The sequence below is a fragment of the Grampus griseus genome, assembly GCF_964374135.1.
Source record: "Grampus griseus genome assembly, chromosome: 13".
NCBI lineage: Eukaryota > Metazoa > Chordata > Mammalia > Artiodactyla > Delphinidae > Grampus > Grampus griseus.
This window is the reverse complement of record NC_139007.1, coordinates 35293197-35310983: the sequence shown is the minus strand read 5'-3', so window position 1 is coordinate 35310983 and position 17787 is coordinate 35293197. Positions and strand designations below refer to the sequence as shown.

Below are 17787 nucleotides of genomic sequence, written 5' to 3'. Positions count from 1 at the left end.
CTTAGTGCTTCAGCTTTCTCATTTGTAAAATAGGGATAATACTAGTACCTACTTCATAAGGTGGCTGTGAAGATAAAAGAGATGATGCATATGCATGTGAAGTGTTTAGAACAGTGCCTTTAAGGTAATAATTTAAAACATGTTGGCTGTTATTAGTAGGATTCTTTGGTTATTGAATTATTATTATAGTGAAAGAGTTGTTGCATCTGCATACTGTACTTGTGAATGTTGACAAGGACTAAATTGCTCTTCATGTATACATTCAAAAATAGTAAAATAATGAACAAAAATGTGAAGAAATGGTAACTTTTTTTCTCTTCCTCTAAATACTTCCGGATATATTTCTACATATATAATGTTTTTTCAAACATAATCACAATACCATTATTAGAGCCAACACAAGTAACAGTAATTTTAATTCTCATCAAATACCCAGTCCATGTTCAGTTTTCTCCTCAGAAATATTCACTTACAGTTGGTTTGTTTGAATCAGTATCCAGTCAGGTCCACACATTACATTTGGTTGACTCATCTCTTAAGAATCTTTTAATGATAACAGTTCCCCCTATTTTTTCTTTTTCTTTTTAACTTTCCATTTTTAAGTAATTTTAGACTCACAGAAAAGTTGCATAAACAGTTCCTGTATACCCTTCACTCAGCTTCCCCTCATGTTTACATCTTATACAACCAAAGAACAGTGATCAAAATTAAGGAGTTAAAAAAAAAAAAATTAAGGAGTTAATATTGGTGTAATACTGTTAGCCACATTCCAGACTTTTATTAGAATTTCATGAGTTTTCCCACTAATGTCTTTTTTCTATATAAGGATCCAATTGAGGATACCACATTGCATTTAGTTGTCATGTTTCCTTAACCTCCCCTGAACTGTGATATTTCTTCAATTTTTCCTTGACTTTAATGGTCTTGATTAAGAGGACTGATCAGGTATTTTGTGGAATTCCCCTTAATTTGGGTTTGTCTGATGTTTTCCCATGAGTAGATTAAAGTTACAGATTTTTGGCAAGAATACTACAAAAGTGATGTGCCCTTCTCAGTGGAAACTCAAGGGCTACAATATATTGATATGTATTATTTCTGGTGATGTTACCCTTTATCAGATGATTAAGGTGATAATCTGCTGGGTTCTCCACTGTAAGTTCACTATGGGGGAAATACTTTGATACTATGCAAATATCCTTTTTCTCAAACTTTTACTCATAAATTTTAGTACTGCTATTAACTTTTTAAGGGCTAAATGGGACTTGTCAGTGTTACTTCTCTGTAAGTAACTTATTAAAAAATGTAAAGCTCTAATATGCATTGAATTGAGGAATGACCATTAGTAATACATAAAAGTAAATTCAGGGACTTTCCTGGCAGTCCGGTGGTTAAGACCTCGCTTTCCAAAGCGGGTGCAGGTTTGATCCCTGGTCAGGGAGCTAGGATCCCACATGCCTCGTAGCCAGAAAAACCAAAACATAAAACAGAAGCAATATTGTAACAAATTCAATAAAGACTTTAAAAATGGTCCACATCAAAAAAAAAAATTCAAACGCTATCTGAAATTTATATAAGTATCGCATGAGATCATAGATGTTATTGACTTTTAACTTCTTTTGGATCATATTTCTGTGAATTTATAAAAGATAATAAATGAAAATGTGAGGTAAGTAAAAATAAGACTTTAATGCTGTTTCATAAAAATTTCTTGTGTTATTGACAAGGAGCAAATACTATGTATATGTAATATTTTAAAATAATTTTAGCATATTTATCTTTGATATTCATATATACTTAACATTCCTCCAAGTACTTGTAAGTATGATGAAACATTGTGCATTATTGCAAATCTTGCAATACCTCTGGTGTTTTTCACTATCCATAATCTTCTTCCACCTCTTCTCCTAGCTTTTTATTTAGAGTTAAGAAAACTCTGAAGTAGTCATAAGTATCACCCTTTGGAAAAAGTAGGAGATAAATTAATTCCTTTTCTTTTTTTTTTTAACACTTAGATAATGAAACTGCTGTTTATACATTAATGCCAATGGTTATGGCTGATCAACACAGGTGAGTGCCTATTTACAAATTTATATATTTTTTCCACAAATTTATATTTTTTAAGAATATAAATTTACCTAAATGTTGCGTACACACATACACACACAAACACACCATAGAGTTTGGACATAGGTTTTGTCCTGCGGCAAGTTATTTAACCTCTATTATAATTTTCTGTCTAAAATTCTATGATAAGAAATTTTCTAAATGCATAGTCAGAACTTAAAACAAGTATTTGCTTGGTCACTGACAGTGAAAGAAACATTATGATGGTTTCTGTTAGAGGTCACTACTGATCTTTATAGCAAAAAGTTAAGGCTGATGGACAAGTTACTCCCTAATATTCTACTACTTTGATGTTCTTTCTATTGAGGTAGTGTCGACACTTCTTTTACAGGGCACACGTGAGGTGTGGTTGTCTGGCTGTGTGATGAGAGAGCTGTAACAGACAGCTCTGCTGTGGTTAGCCATTGGGTAGTTTGGTATTATGAGGCGAAAGTAAAGAGACACTGTATTTTGAAACACGTTTAAAATATAAATGATTTTTTTGCTTTGAACTCCTGTCTGATATAATTAAAGCATGTTTTTGTCTGATTTTTCTTATTTGACCAAAATTAATATAGATAGGCTCAACTTTCTGCAGGGGGAGCAGCCAGTCCTACTCTCTTTGCTTCTCAAGAATCTAGTGGGAGCTGAAGCCAACTTAGGTGTCCTCAGAGCAGGTGACATAGTCAGAGCGGCAGACGAGGAACCCTTCAGCACCAGTTTATAGGTGAGGGCAGTTGGTTTCTGGATGATGCTGCACTGGCTGCTGTGCTACGCTTAGAGAGTAGTGCCTTGTTTTTTGGCTGATGTGGGACAAAACCTTTTGAATAATTGGTAAGAGTAACACTAAACAGCTATTAACTTGAGTTACTATGTTTTTAAAAACTTTTTTTTTAACCTTGACTCAATTTTCTTTTGGCATAGGTCTGTTTCTGAATTACTATCAAATTCAAAGTTTGATGTCAATTATGCGTTTGGACGTGTGAAAAGAAGCTTGCTTCACATTGCAGCAAAGTAAGACTTAAGACATTTTGGATTAAATTTTGGTCTAGAGTAATGATCAGTAAGCTTTGAATCAGTGTGTTCCTTAGTAGTTATGGAGAGAGATGAGAACAGACAGCTGAGTGGTTCTTTGTTTTGTCGAGGGCATAGTGTGCTATGCTTACATTCTTTCACTAGATAGATTGTTAATCTTGGGATTGGACTCAAGTCTTATATCTGATGTTTTAACTGGCTCTAGATCAGATTAGAGGAGATTAGGCACGGGGATTATCTTTCCTGGATATACTTAAGAGGGTACATTCACCAAAATTTTACTTTTATCCCACCAATATAAGATTTTATATGCTAATTGCATGTGAAGTTGTTGGCTTTATATTTTTTACTTAGCTGTGGGAATGATTTTTATTCATAATATTCCAGTGTGTAGCTAATCAATTTGTTGATATCTCATCACCCTTTAGGATTTAGGTTGAGATTACTCTACCTAAATAAAATTGATTTTTCAATATAAATTTGGATTCTGGAAAGCCAAAAGTTGAGAGTACTGTATGGTTTCTTTTATGTGCTAATACTTTATTTCGCTTTATATGAACTTCTCAAATACTTAATAGCTTTTGCAGTAGAATGTACCATCTTGAAGGTAGAGGATATTTACTATTTGTGACAGGAGTTAAATTGTAGGTCAATATGGACCCCCAAAATAATGTGTTTATTAGGGCTTTTTGTTTTTTAATTAAGCTATGTCAACTATGGCTGTTTGTTAAATGTGTCTGAACTGTTTTTAATATTGTTTTAGTTGTGGATCGGTGGAATGCTTGGTTCTGCTTTTAAAGAAAGGAGCAAATCCTAACTATCAAGATATTTCAGGCTGTACACCCCTTCATTTGGCAGCTAGAAATGGGTAAATATTTTTTCTTAAGTAGCTTAAGTTGTATTGTTATGACTAAGAGTAGTCAAGGTACTCTACCTTTATTTGGGAATTTTTTTTTTCTTTTGCCCAGTATTTGCCTTGGGAAGAGGGTCTTGGATTATTTTGTTACACTTTTAAACTATAATTTTAATAATTTATTAAGTTTACTAATATTTTTCTTCTTGAAGATATATTTGTCAAAGTTTATTTTTACTAGTATTATAATGACATTTTCTGAAAAGCGTAATTTTCACCTCTTTGTTTTAGTGTCCTTTTTCCTGGTAGTCTTTTGCCTTGTTGAACTCCATGGCTTATTTTCCACATTGTTTAGTTAATTTTATTAATGCAATTAAAGACAGAGTAAATACATTATACTTAGTTTTTTTTTTTAAATAAATTTATTTATTTTTGGCTGCGTTGGGTCTTCGTTGCTGCACGCGGGCTTTCTCTAGTTGCGGCGAGTGGGGCTACTCTTCGTTGCGGTGCGTGGGCTTCTCATTGCGGTGGCTTCTTGTTGCAGATCACGGGCTCTAGGCGTGCGGGCTTCAGTACTTGTGGCTCGCGGGCTCTAGAGCGCAGGCTCAGTAGTTGTGGTGCTAGGGCTTAGCTGCTCTGCGGCATGTGGGATCTCCCCGGACCAGGGCTCAAACCCGTGTCCCCTGCATTGGCAGGCGGATTCTTAACCACCGTGCCACCAGGGAAGTCCCTATACCTAGTTTCTTTGTCAAGAATTTCAGATAGTCATGTCTCTGTGTCTGCCTCCACAATATTTTTCTGTTGGACTGAGAAACCAGACTAAAATAGTTGGAATTATGTTTAAAATGAAAATAAGTAGTTTTTGATTCAGGGCTTGAGGAACTTTACATTTATAAACATTTTTTGAATGCTGGAAAACTTTTCTATGAAAGACTATTCCTATGTGTCTCTTCTTTTGATTACTCTTAGAAGTATTTTTGTTGACTGTTTCGAACAGGAATTCTAGGTAGTTGAGGTGGCTGCCTAAGTGAGATGGATATGGGGCTAAAATTGTCCACTGCCTCAGTCTGAGGCCAAATTTTTGTAGACAAGGATTAAAGTGGAACCAGAAAGACTAGAACCATAGTGATGTCTCAGTTGGACAGAGGAGAAGCATAGCCCTTTGACCCTGTCTGGTCTGTCCCATTTCCTGACTTAGCACGTGAACCAGTTTAGTTGTCCACTGTTGCAAGAGGTAATGTGTTGATTAAACCATTGTTTTTTCTAATAATTGGCCACATTAGGTATGTTGTAGGGTGTCACGCCCAAGGTCATAGACTAAATCATTCATTCCCTTGTTGAATTGATCTCAGGTCTAGATACATTATCCCAAATGTTGGTAGGATAGTGACAAAGCTCTCTGAAAAAGTTACATATAGAAAAATATCTTAGTACAGTGTCTCAACAACTGTAAATGAAAGGACAGATTGGTGCACAGCAGGGATAAAATGTCTACTGCTGTTGTAGTAGGAGACTTAGTCATTTAGGAGACCATTGCTTTTTTTTTTTTTCCAACTTTGTTGAGGTATAATTGGTAAATAAAATTATAATACATTTAAAGTGTGCATCATGATGAATTTGATCTATACATTGTGAAAGGATTTTTGTCATCTAGTTAATTAACATCCATCACCTCACATATTTATCTTTTTTTTTTTTTTGGTGAGACATTGAATTTGGAGACCATTACATTTTAAAGATGAAGAAATATAACAGATATTATTACATAATTCATATGGTAAATCAGTGAAGAGAAAAGGAGTAAGAAGAGTCCATAACCCTAACATAACATCTAACTTGGATGCCTTTCTATTTCTATAAGGATTACTTTTGATATTCCATACTTAACTATTTTGGTTTTTATATATTGAATGAATGCCTTGTACAACATAGAGGTGTTCAGTAAATGTTTATTAAGTGACTTGATTACTTGTTGCTTCCTGTAGCTTTTGATGGTTTCAGAAATAGTCTTTGGCTCTAATTTCTCTATAAGTTCAAATTTGTCTAGACTGAAGCAGAAGTCATAGGTGAATTCTACCCCTTTTGCTGGTCTATCTGGTTTATGGGGGATTTTGTTTTGTCCCCTCATCTATTGTTGTCAGGGTATTTGTCTTGGCCTGCTTTAGTGTTTCTGTCTTCAGCCATCAGTGCATTAATACTAAATTGCCCTCCTTTCCAGTGGAAAACCCAGTAAGCTGCCTCCGAGCACGTGGATGACTGGTCCCTGTGTCATTTGGGTTACCATAAACTTCTTATAATTGTTGCAGTATCTGGGCAGGAAAACAGTTGTTTCCTGTACAGTAGGATCCAGCATTGCTCATGATTGTATGAGAATATAAAAAGGGAAGACTTAAAAATTATTGTCTATCCTTATGTTGCATATTGGTCAGATTTGAAACATTTTTTCTTTTTTCTTTTTTTTTTTTTTTTTTTTGCGGTACGCGGGCCTCTCACCACTGTGGCCTCTCCCGCCACGGAGCACAGGCTCCGGACGCGCAGGTCCAGCGGCCATGGCTCACGGGCCCAGCCACTCTGCGGCATGTGGGATCCTCCCAGACCGGGGCACGAACATGTGTCCCCTGCATCGGCAGGCGGACTGTCAACCACTGCGCCACCAGGGAAGCCCTCTTTTTTCTTTTTTAAAAAATTTTTTTGCTGCACCACACCGGGATGTGGGATCTTAGTTCTTCAACCAGGGATTGAACCCGCACCTCCTGCAGTGGAAGTGTGGAGTCTTAACCACTGGACTGCCGGGGAAGTCCCAGAAACATTTTTTCTTTATTTTTTGGGCTAGATTGTGAGCTCATAAAGAGCAGAACTCATGTGTTAGTTAACATTTTAGCTCCATTCTAAGCAAAATTGGTGTGCACTTAGTTGGTCTTTTTGATTTACTCAGGGTTCTGGAAAATAGCAATAATGATTATTAAGTAAGAAAAAAGATATAGTTCTCTTATATTGCCCCGTAGTTTTGCAGTTCATTTTTGGGATGGGGATTATGGATTGCTGCTTTTCTTCAACAATCTCTACCCTAAACACTTCTTTAGAGCTTTTTTCCCTGGTACAGTCCCACCTAAGTGTTTATTTTGACAATATGCCAGTGGTCCACGACAGGCTTCTGAATAGATTTTAGAAATCCAGCAATATGGGTGCAGACACACACACACAGACACACACACATAATTTAAACAATGCAATATTAATTTTAATAAGACTTTCTGGTCTGTTGCCTCACGTTATTGAAGATTTATTTTCTAAGGTTTTCATAACAATGTGTTAGATGAAGGAACTTTGTAAACTTTTTTTTTTTTTATGCGGTACGTGGGCCTCTCACCGCCGCGGCCTCTCCCGCTGTGGAGCACAGGCTCCGGTCGCGCAGGCCCAGCGGCCATGGCCCACGGGCCCAGCCGCTCCGTGGCACGCGGGATCCTCCCGGACTGGGGCACGAACCCGTGTCCCCCGCATCGGCAGGCGGACTCCCAACCACTGCGCCACCAGGGAAGCCCACTTTGTAAACTTTTGAACTTAAAAGTTTACTCAGAGCTTTGTTTTCTTCCATTTCTTTGATTATAAAGCTGATTTTAAATGACATTTAACCTCATTTTAGGTATAAAAAATCAAAGCAAGGAAAGTAATTTGTTCTCTTTTAAAAGGTTTATTCAGTTAATAAAAATTTTAGCTATTGATTATAAGATTTACTAATTAGTAATCAGTTAGTTATGCTTAGTACTGAGTTGATTAAAGAAATATGATATAATCCATGGCACAAAGATATTTATTATCTGAGTAAATAGTTATATATATTACATGTATTATGTATATTCTTTGTATGTCATATATATATATAGCATACTTGCAAAGGGTTCCTGGACCCAGTTCCAGTGTGTGTGTGTGTGTGTGTGTGTGTGTGTGTGTGTGTGTGTGTGTGTGTGTGTGTGTGTGTGTGTGTGTGTGTGTGTGTGTACGCTTCCCCATACCAACAAGCAATTCTCGGATGCCAACAGAGTGTCCTAGAAGTCAGCTCAATTCTAACTCTATGTACCTTCAGGTAGAAGCAGATTCTGTAGGTAAAGGGCTCAGTCCTATAAGACCACTCTCTACTTCAGATGCCATTTGCAAGCTCAGTCACAAGTGGTGCTTCTGACTGACTGGCTACAAATTGGAGGTTCCGACAACCCCCTCCAACTCAGGATTCCAGTCGAAAGTCCAGGTTGTTATCAGTACTTTTGACTGACTGGCTATAAATCAGAGGTTCCCACGATCCCTTTCTTGGGTTCAATTAATTTGCTAGAATGGCTCACAGAACTCAGGAAAATGTTTGTTTACTCACTAGATTACTGATTATTATAAAAGGGTATTAAAGGATACGAATCAATAGCCAAATGAAGAGACAGATACACAGGGTGAAGTCCTGAACAAAGAAGGTCCTGGCATGGTCACACGGAGAAACATTTTGATTCCCATCCGGGAAGCTCTCCCTGAAAGGGACAAAAAGCTCTCCTTTTGGGTCTTTATGCAGGCTTCATTACATAGTCATGATTGACTTAAATCATTGGCCACTAGCAGTTGATTCAACCTCCAGGTGCTCTCCCCTCCCTGGAAATCAGGGTGGGACTGAAAGTACCCTGTAGTCATATGGTTGGTTCTCCTGGCAACCAACCCCCACCCTTGGGTGGGACCCAAAATTCACCTTCCCTGAAACGTTTTCAGGAAATGAGGGCCATTGCCCTTAACTGCTTAGGAAATTCAAAGGGTTTGGGAGCTGTGACCCAAAAAGTGTGGATTAAAACCAAATATATGTTTTTCCCATAAATCATGGTATCTCAATACTCATATTAATACTATATATACTATATTGTGTAACATTATACATAATATGCTATTACACATACCCTATTTTATATTTTTTATGTGTGTGTGTATATATATATATATATATCATTTACTCAACTAGATCATAAACTTTTTCATGCCATGGATTAAATCATATTTCCTTAATTCAATACTGAGCATAGTTAAGTATATACATAAAAAGCATATTTTAAAATTTATTTATATATATATATAGTGTGTGTATCACTTTGTTTCCAAAGCATGAATTTTCATTTAATTATTTAATGAAGGGGAAATTGAGATAAATACTGAAGAGTGACTAGGAATGGCTCAGGCTAGGAGGAAACATTGTGAGCAAAATGAAGTGGTAGGCAGTTCAAAAGGCGGCAAAGGACTTTTGTAGACATGTCTCCAAATAAGATACATAGGGGGCTTCCCTGGTGGCGCAGTGGTTGAGAGTCCGCCTGCTGATGCAGGAGACACGGGTTCGTGCCCCGGTCCGGGAAGATCCCACATGCCGCGGAGCTGCTGGGCCCGTGAGCCATGGCTGCTGAGCCTGAGCGTCCGGAGCCTGTGCTCCGCGGTGAGAGAGGCCACAACAGTGAGAGGCCCGCGTACTGTAAAAAAAAGATACATAGGTGGCCAATAAGAACATGAAAAGATGCTCAATACCCCTAATCAGGGAAATGCAAATTAAAACTACAGTGAGATACCAACTCACACTCATTAGTATGGCTATCAGAAAAACAGTGTTGACAGAATGACAAGTGTTGATGAGGATGTGGAGAAATTGGGACCCTTGTGCTCTGTTGGTGGGAAAGGAAAATGGTACAGATGCTCTGAAAACTAGTTTGGTGCTTCCTCAAAAAATAAAAAATAGGATTATCATATGGGAAATTCCTTGGCTGTACAGTGGTTGGGATTCCTCGCTTTCACTGCTGAAGGCCCAGGTTCAATCCCTTGGTCAGGGAGCTAGAATCACGCAAGCTACATGGCGTGGCCAAAAAAAAAAAAAAAAAAATTACCATATGATCCAACAGTCCCACTTCTGGGTATATAACACCCCAAAATTTGTCACAGGGTCTTGCAGAAATATTTGTATACTTGAGCTCATAGCAGTATGATTCATAATAGCTAAAACAAAAGGAACCTATGTGTCCATTGACAGATGAATGGATAAGCAAAATGTGGTATATACATACAGTGGAATATTATTCAGCCTTAAAAAGGAAAGAAATTCTGATGCTACAGATGCTACAACATGGATGAGCCTTGAGGACATTATACTAAGTGAAATAAGCCAATCACAGAAAGACAAACTGTATGATTCCACTTTTATGAGGTACTTAGATAAACCCAAATCATAGATACAGAAAGTAGAATACTGGTTGCCAGGGGCTAGCAGGAGAGGGAATGGGGAGTTATTGTTTAATGGATATAGAATTTCAGCTTTGCAAGCTGAAAAGAGTTCTTGAGATGGATGGTGGTGATGGTTGCACAACAATATGAATATACTTAATATCACTGAACTGTACACTTAAAAATGGTTCAGATGATAAATTTATGTTATGTGTATTTTACCACAGTAAAATAAATTGAAAAAAAAGTGAAGTAGGTAGGGGGATGAATAGATACGCATTTTATTAATTTTGTGGTTTTTATAACTCATCTTAGTATTTTAAATATTTTGCAATCAAGAATGTAGGATACAACATTGAGACATCATTTTACTCTGTCCATTCCCCTTCCATTAGACTTATATTGTCTGACATTTCTAATGAAGATTACTATTCCAAATATTCTGTCAACTCTAGAAATTTCTCAGCATTTTGAATGATGAATTTGTCCCAATGGCATGAAAACCTCATTGTGCCTTTTCTTTATCCTATTATCTTTGAGTCATAGAAAAAATTTTGTGTTTTGTTTCAGATGTTACAGTACTTATTTAAATATTGCAGATGGAAGTTGATATTTGCCATTAATTAATGTTGAGTATAGTTACTGTTTCAGTAAAATAATTGTCATTTGCTTATTTTTCTAGTACCAGTTATCTGTAACTGTCTCTTTCTTTTCAGGCAGAAGAAATGCATGAGTAAATTATTAGAATACAATGCTGATGTCAACATTTGTAATAATGAAGGCCTTACAGCAGTAAGTGCTAAGAATTTTTATCTGCGATTTTAAAAATACTTTTTAGAAAATAATATTTGAAGGTGATAGTATGCAAAATGTAGTACAAGTATTTGTGCAGTTCCTCTTTGTGGTAATTGGGAAGATACAATATGATTGAGACACAGTTCTCAGCTATATTTATTAAGAGAAGTTAAGGTTCACCATTTTTCTCCTTTCCCCTTATTTTTTAACTTTATGACCTTTCATTTATTTTGAAGTCTTGATCCCCTAGCTTTTGTCACTGACTTTCAAGGGAGTTTGTAGGAGCATCTCCACTGAGGTGTGTTATGAGTTCATTATAGGACAGCTGTTTTTCATTATGTCCTTTTAAATTCTTTTAATATATACATGGTAGGAAAATTTGGATGGCTATGTTTTTATAACTCATTTTAGTTTTAAAAAAGGAAAGGAATGAATAAAAAAAAAAGGAAAGGAAATAAAAGGTAACTAAGGGAATGATCACTCACCTGTACTCCCTGCACTCAGAGATAATCACTGTTAATATTTTAGCCTGTATCCTTTCAGACTTGTTATATCTTACTTAAACTAGTATTTTTATCCTTTTTGCCATGTCACTTTCTTTTCAAAAATATGATTATATTTTTTTGATCCACATAGATATTGTAGGGAGGGTGGTGTGGGATATTTCTGAAGAGATTGCTGAAATCCAAAAATTTTAATCATATTGTCATTTAATGGAGCATATTTGATTTAGAAGTAGAGATAAAATAGAATTATGTGATTACTGAGAAATTGTTTTGACATTGTGACAGAAATAAATTTTGTTAAATTTTACCTTCCTGTATGTGAGGTGATGGAGATTTTAATTAAATGGATAGTGGAAATCCTTTCACAATGTATATCAGATCATTGTGATGTATACTTTAAATGTCTTACAGTTTTGTCAATTATACCTCAATAAAGCTGAACTTTTTTTTTTTTAACCTTCCTTTGGTAGTTTTTGTAAATTTTGAGTCCTTTAATTTGTGAATAAAGAAGAATATTGAGTATTTACATACCATGCTAGTTTTCAAGGCCTTTCTGATTAAATTTTTTTTTTTCAGTGGGCAGGGAGGGAGCTGGGGCATAACAAAACAGCTTTCCTAAGATGTGAGTTATTCTGAGAATGACTTGTTAAAGATTAAGTTCAATCATGATTATTATATGGAATTCACAATTCCTGTGATAATCTACATTTTTGTTACATAGTAACAATATAACACCATTTACTCTGTAAAGGAAAACTGTATTCCAAATATCTACAGAATGCTCTAGTGATATGGTAGGTACCACAGAGGGTTATAAAACTATGGAATTGACATAGCTCTATCCTTAGGACACTCTCTAGTATAGGTAAGATAAGATGCTCAGTACTAACATAGTCTGTTTAATCGCATAAGTTTTTATCTGCTAATTTTCCCCCTTCACTCCTGAACTTTAAGGGAAGTGGAATATAAAATTTTTAAAAATAAAATTTTTATTAAAAAATTATTCATGCATATATTTAAAGAGTCAAATGATTCTACAAGGCTTATTATATAAAAACAGTCTCAGCTCTTTTTCTGCCTGGGACCAATCTCAGTGTTCTATCCTGTGGCCCTGATTGGTGTGGTGTGCCTCCTTCTCTTAGAAACAGTTCTGGCCACCAAGTGTGTTCCTGCCTAGTCCCAGGTCACATGATGGAATTAATTCAACAGCCAGGCACATTGACCCCATCAGCTGAAGGAAGCTAGCTAGGATGGTGGAAATGTGGTGCTGCAGAATTGAATAGTGGCCACCAAGCATGTGGGGCAGTAAAGTCAAGGGCTCCTGAGATGGAAGAACCTTCAGTGGGGAGTCAAGATCCCCAGGATTTTTCATACAAAAGGAGAGAACTGTTGACTGCATACTTTGTAGGCTGATCACCCTCACAAAGGGCTCCTCATGTTTCTTCATTCATTTGTTCTTTGAACAGGATTTTCTTGGATACCTATTATGTGCTAGGCACTTTACTGGTATGGGGTTAGAGCAGTAATTTGACTGACCCAGTCCTTGTCTTCCCCAAACTTCCAAGGAAGTCAGGATAGTCAACAGGCAATGGTGACACATTGTAATGAATGTTAACATAGGTGATGGAGATGCTGTAGAAGTCAGTTAAGGGGACCCATCCTCACCAATGGCATTGGAGGAGGCATCCCAGGGAAGTATCACAAGAGCTGAGGCCAAAGGGACAAACAGAAGTTAGACTAGTGTAAGTGGTGATTGTGAGGTTGGGAGTGGTAGTGGGGTTCTAGCTCTGTGGAATAGGTTGGCAAAGGCTTGGAGATGCAAGAGAGCATGCTACATTGGAGCAGTGAGCTTAACTGGTGTTTAGATACCGCTGGGGGTTTATGAAGACTTCCAAAGGTCTGTAGCATAGATAGTTAAGGGGGTCACTTTCCAGGTCTTCAGCCTTTATATGTGTGCTCCTTCCTCAAGCTGATTACTCAAGGACACCTTGCGCTTCCCACCTTCACCTTCAAAATCACTCTTCTATCACTTATGTTTTTATTTATTTTTATTATTTATTTATTTATTAAATTGAAGCATAGATGATTTACAGTACTCTTAACTGAGCCTTTTGTAGTACGGAAGTTTTAATTTTTGATGTTCAGTATATCAGTTTTTCCATTTATGGATTGTGTTTTTGGTATCAAGTTTAGGAACTCTTTGCCTAGCTATACATCCTGAAGATTTTCTCCTATCTTTTTCAAAAAGTTTTATACTTTTAAATTTTACATCTAAACCTGTGATCTATTTTGAGCTAATATTTGTCTGTGATGCTTAAGTCAAGGCTTATTTTTTTTACCTATGGAGTCTAGTTACCCTGGCCCTGTTTGTTGAAAAGGCTATATACTTCCTGCATGAGATTGGTTTTGTCTCTCTCTCAAAAATCTTTTGGGCATATTTGTATGGGGTTATTTCTGGGTCCTCAGTTCTGTTCCAGTGATCTGTCTGTCCCTTTGCCAATACCACACTGTCTTGATTACTCTAGCTATATAGTAAGTCTTAATATCAGGTAGAGTAATTACTCCCACTTTATTTTTCTTTGTCAAGATTGTGTTAGCTACTCTGGTTCTTTGCCTATCCATATACATTTTAGAATAAACTTGTCTATGACAAAAAACCTTGCTGAGATTTCTTATTGGAATTGCATTAAGCCTGTAGATCAATTTGGGGAGGATTGACATCTTTACTATGTTGAGTCTTCCAATCTATAAACACAGTATGTCTCTCTGTTTATTTAGGTCTTTGATTTCTTTCATCAGAATTTTGTATTATTCAGCTTACAGATCTTGTGCATGTTTTAAGTGTATAGCTAGGTATTTTATTTTCTTTGGAGCAATTGTAAGTGACGTTTATATTTTTTAATTTTAAAAAAAATTATTTTATTTATTTATTTTTGGCTGCGTTGGGTCTTCGTTGCTGCGCACAGGCTTTCTCTTGTTGCAGTGCATGCATGGGCTTCTCATTGTAGTGGCTTCTCGTTGAGGAGCACGGGCTCTAGGCATGCGGGCTTCAGTAGTTGTGACATGCAGGCTCAGTAGTTGTGGCACATGTGCTTAGTTGCTCCGTGGCATGTGGGATCTTCCAGCACCAGGGCTCAAACCTGTGTCCTCTGCATTGGCAGGTGGATTCTTAACCACTCCACCACCAGGGAAGTCCCGCGACATTGTTTTTAATTTTTATTTCTGCATGTTCATTGATAGTACATGGAAATGCAGTTGCCTTTTATGTGTTGATCATGTAGCCTGTGACCTTGCTGAACTCACTTATTAGTTCTAGGAGTTTTTGGTAGATGCCTTGGGATTTTCTACATAGACAGTCATGTCATCTGCAAATAGAGATAGTTTTATCTTTTCCTTTCCAATCTGTATGTCTTTTATTTCTGTTTCTTCATTTATTGAACCTTAACATTTTTTTTTGTTTTCTAAATACGTGTTGTTAATTCATTACTAGACTTCCCTGAGCTTTGTAAATATCCTCATAACATGTGTTCAGTACCTTTCACCTTCTTGAATAGTTCTGAAGGAGTCTGTTATGGGGACTGCTGTTCTCTAAGTGAGATTGGTTGATTTCTAGGCCTGCTTTACAGCGTTATTTGGAATATCTCTTCATCATCATCCCAGAGATTCCTTTGCCTTTCTTTTGTTTTGGGTTTTTATTTATAGGCATACCTCAGAGATGCTGCAGGTTCTGTTCCTGACCATGTCAATAAAATGAATACTGAGATAAAGCAAGTCATACAAATATTTTGGTTTCCTAGTGCATATAAAAGTTATATGTAACTTCAAGAAGTGCAGCAGAGTGTTACTACCTATCCTTGAGCCTTTTGGGAGTTCTGTGATCTGAATCTACCTTCTTGGTGCTCTATTACTGGTTTAGGATTCAGCTCTTTGTTCTGACAATTCAGACAAAAGCTTCCAGCTTGCAAAATGTGTTGCTCTTGTATTCTCTCCTTTTCTTTTTCTTAATAGGTCTGTCCTTTAAGAAAAAGTACTCTTTACTGTCATTTCAGTGATGTTCGGGGAAGAAGTAGGAGCTGATGCATGGCTTCAGAGTTACCATTTTAAAACAAAAGTTTCATGATATATTTTTTTAATGGAAAAAAAGTCAGATGAAAAATGCATGGACAGCATAGTCCAAAGTTTTAACATTGATTATCTTTGTGGGGTAGACTTACAGGTGTTTTATATTTTTTTAATCCTCCCCATATATGTTATTTATATATGTTACATGCATTATGTGTAAAATATAGGAAGTAAAGAATATGCCACCTACTGTCATATTAATTACTTTTTAACTTATGTTTGTTTCTGGGGGAGGAAAAATATCCAGTACCTCTTCTCTAGAGATAAGCTATACATACAGTCCATGGTCATCTAAGAAGCAGAGTATTTGGTGATCCTAAGTTTAGGATTTTTAACTACTTTGAAACCATGAAATGCTTGATTTTGAAGTACATGGTGGTGTAACCTACATCCTGATGCATATTTTTTCCCCATATAAAAATATAGGAAAAAAGTATATTGGCTTAAATTTTAATTTTAATATTTAGTGTGCATATCATGTTCACAGTTGATGAATAATTGCATTATTTATCTGCTGCTTTTATATGAAACACTCTTGCACAAATGTTAAGTAACCTAAATGGCTGCACAGATACACTGGCTGGCTGTGAATGGACGGACAGAACTACTCCATGACCTTGTACAGCACGTCAGTGATGTCGATGTTGAGGATGCGATGGGGCAGACAGCGCTGCATGTGGCCTGCCAGAACGGTCACAAGACGGTAAATAAAGCCTCAAGGACTGTAAATTAAGTTGCATCTGTTTAAACTTTGAATTCATGGAAAGTTTTCCACTGTGTATAATTGGAAACATGAAGCAAAATCTTATAACATTTTCTGTGTCATGTGGTCTTCTGATTAATATATTCTATGTGGATAAAAGGAACAGAAAATAGTGTTTTTAAATATGTTTAATGTATTTGTAATTTGGATTTCAATTTTATTTCTGATTCATAGATTCTTTTTTTTTTTATTTCTGATTCATAGATTCTAATAGCTGAATATTTTAAATTTTAAATGTAGTATGTTCACATATAATAATTTTAACAGTTTATAATGTTTCTTGTCCTCAGTTTTATCAAATAACTTTTTCATATTTTTTACCATTTTCATATTTTTACCCTTAAGCCTCAAGTTTTGGAATTAGTGAAGAAAGTGAGCTCTGACATTGCTTAAATAATTCAACTTGGATTAATTATTTTTCTACTCTCTTGGAATATGATTTAAGTGCTAGAGTCACAGCTGTTTTCTTCCTTACTTTTGATTTCTAAAATCATGCATTTGTTTTAGGCAGTCCTTTCCTGTTATCCCTATGTATAAACACTTGGCTTTTAAAATTGCTAATAGTTTTCTCTCTCATTAGAAGACTGGTGCTTTATTTAAAGATTGTTAGCTTAAGATTTTAGATTGAATTTCTGCTTTTTGTATTTTCCTATCCTGGTTACTTTCATTTTTTTCCCACATTTAACATTATGGATAATAGAATATTATGTATTTACTAACTAAACAACAAAAACCAATTGAAAACCAAAAAACACCACCAGCATCTACAAAGATACAGAAGTTTGCTTGTTTATATTTATTTTTTTGTATACACTGAGTCTTATCTTTTTGTTGGGAGAATTCCTAGTAGAATCTAGATTTCTGTCTCTGCAAACACTTTTTTTTTGTGGTACACAGGCCTCTCACTGTTGTGGCCTCTCCCATTGGCGGAGCACAGGCTCCGGACGCACAGGCTCAGCAGCCATGGCTCACGGGCCCAGCTACTCCGCGGCATGTGGGATCCTCCCGGACCAGGACATGAACCTGTGTCCCCTGCATCGGCAGGCGGACTCTCAACCACTGCGCCACCAGGGAAGCCCCGTGCAAACACTTTTTTCCTAACCTAGGTTCAGGATGTCAGATCCTACGTATTTAGATGCTTTACGTATGACCTCAATTCATAGAATACTGCACTTCTTTTAAGATAGTGAGCTCAAGGTTGACATTGTCTTATGTTTAATAAGAGTTGGATAAAAGGAAGGATATATGCTTTTTCCTTTTTTTCTTTCCTGGCATTTTTTCTGAACACCAATGTTCGTTTTTATTCTTTTGTCTTTTATCATCTGAAAACTAACCCATTTGTATTCAAGGAGTATTCCTTTTCGTTACCTTTTACTTTCTCT

At 36.3% G+C, this 17787-nt stretch overlaps 1 protein-coding gene across 2 annotated transcripts in view; it reads left to right on the top strand.

Moving 5' to 3' along the window:
- HACE1 (HECT domain and ankyrin repeat containing E3 ubiquitin protein ligase 1) overlaps positions 1 to 17787 on the top strand; it is a 94715-nt gene that overhangs the window by 3776 nt on the left and 73152 nt on the right. Inside the window, exons 2-6 of one of the 2 annotated variants that reach the window (XM_082668883.1) lie at positions 2013 to 2067; positions 3028 to 3117; positions 3902 to 4006; positions 10936 to 11011; positions 16214 to 16345. In XM_082668883.1, coding sequence (XP_082525009.1) covers positions 2013 to 2067; positions 3028 to 3117; positions 3902 to 4006; positions 10936 to 11011; positions 16214 to 16345 — 458 coding nt within the window. Of the gene's footprint in view, positions 1 to 2012; positions 2068 to 2790; positions 2831 to 3027; positions 3118 to 3901; positions 4007 to 10935; positions 11012 to 16213; positions 16346 to 17787 lie in introns of those variants that run through there. The other variant, XM_082668884.1, reaches the window with a different exon arrangement.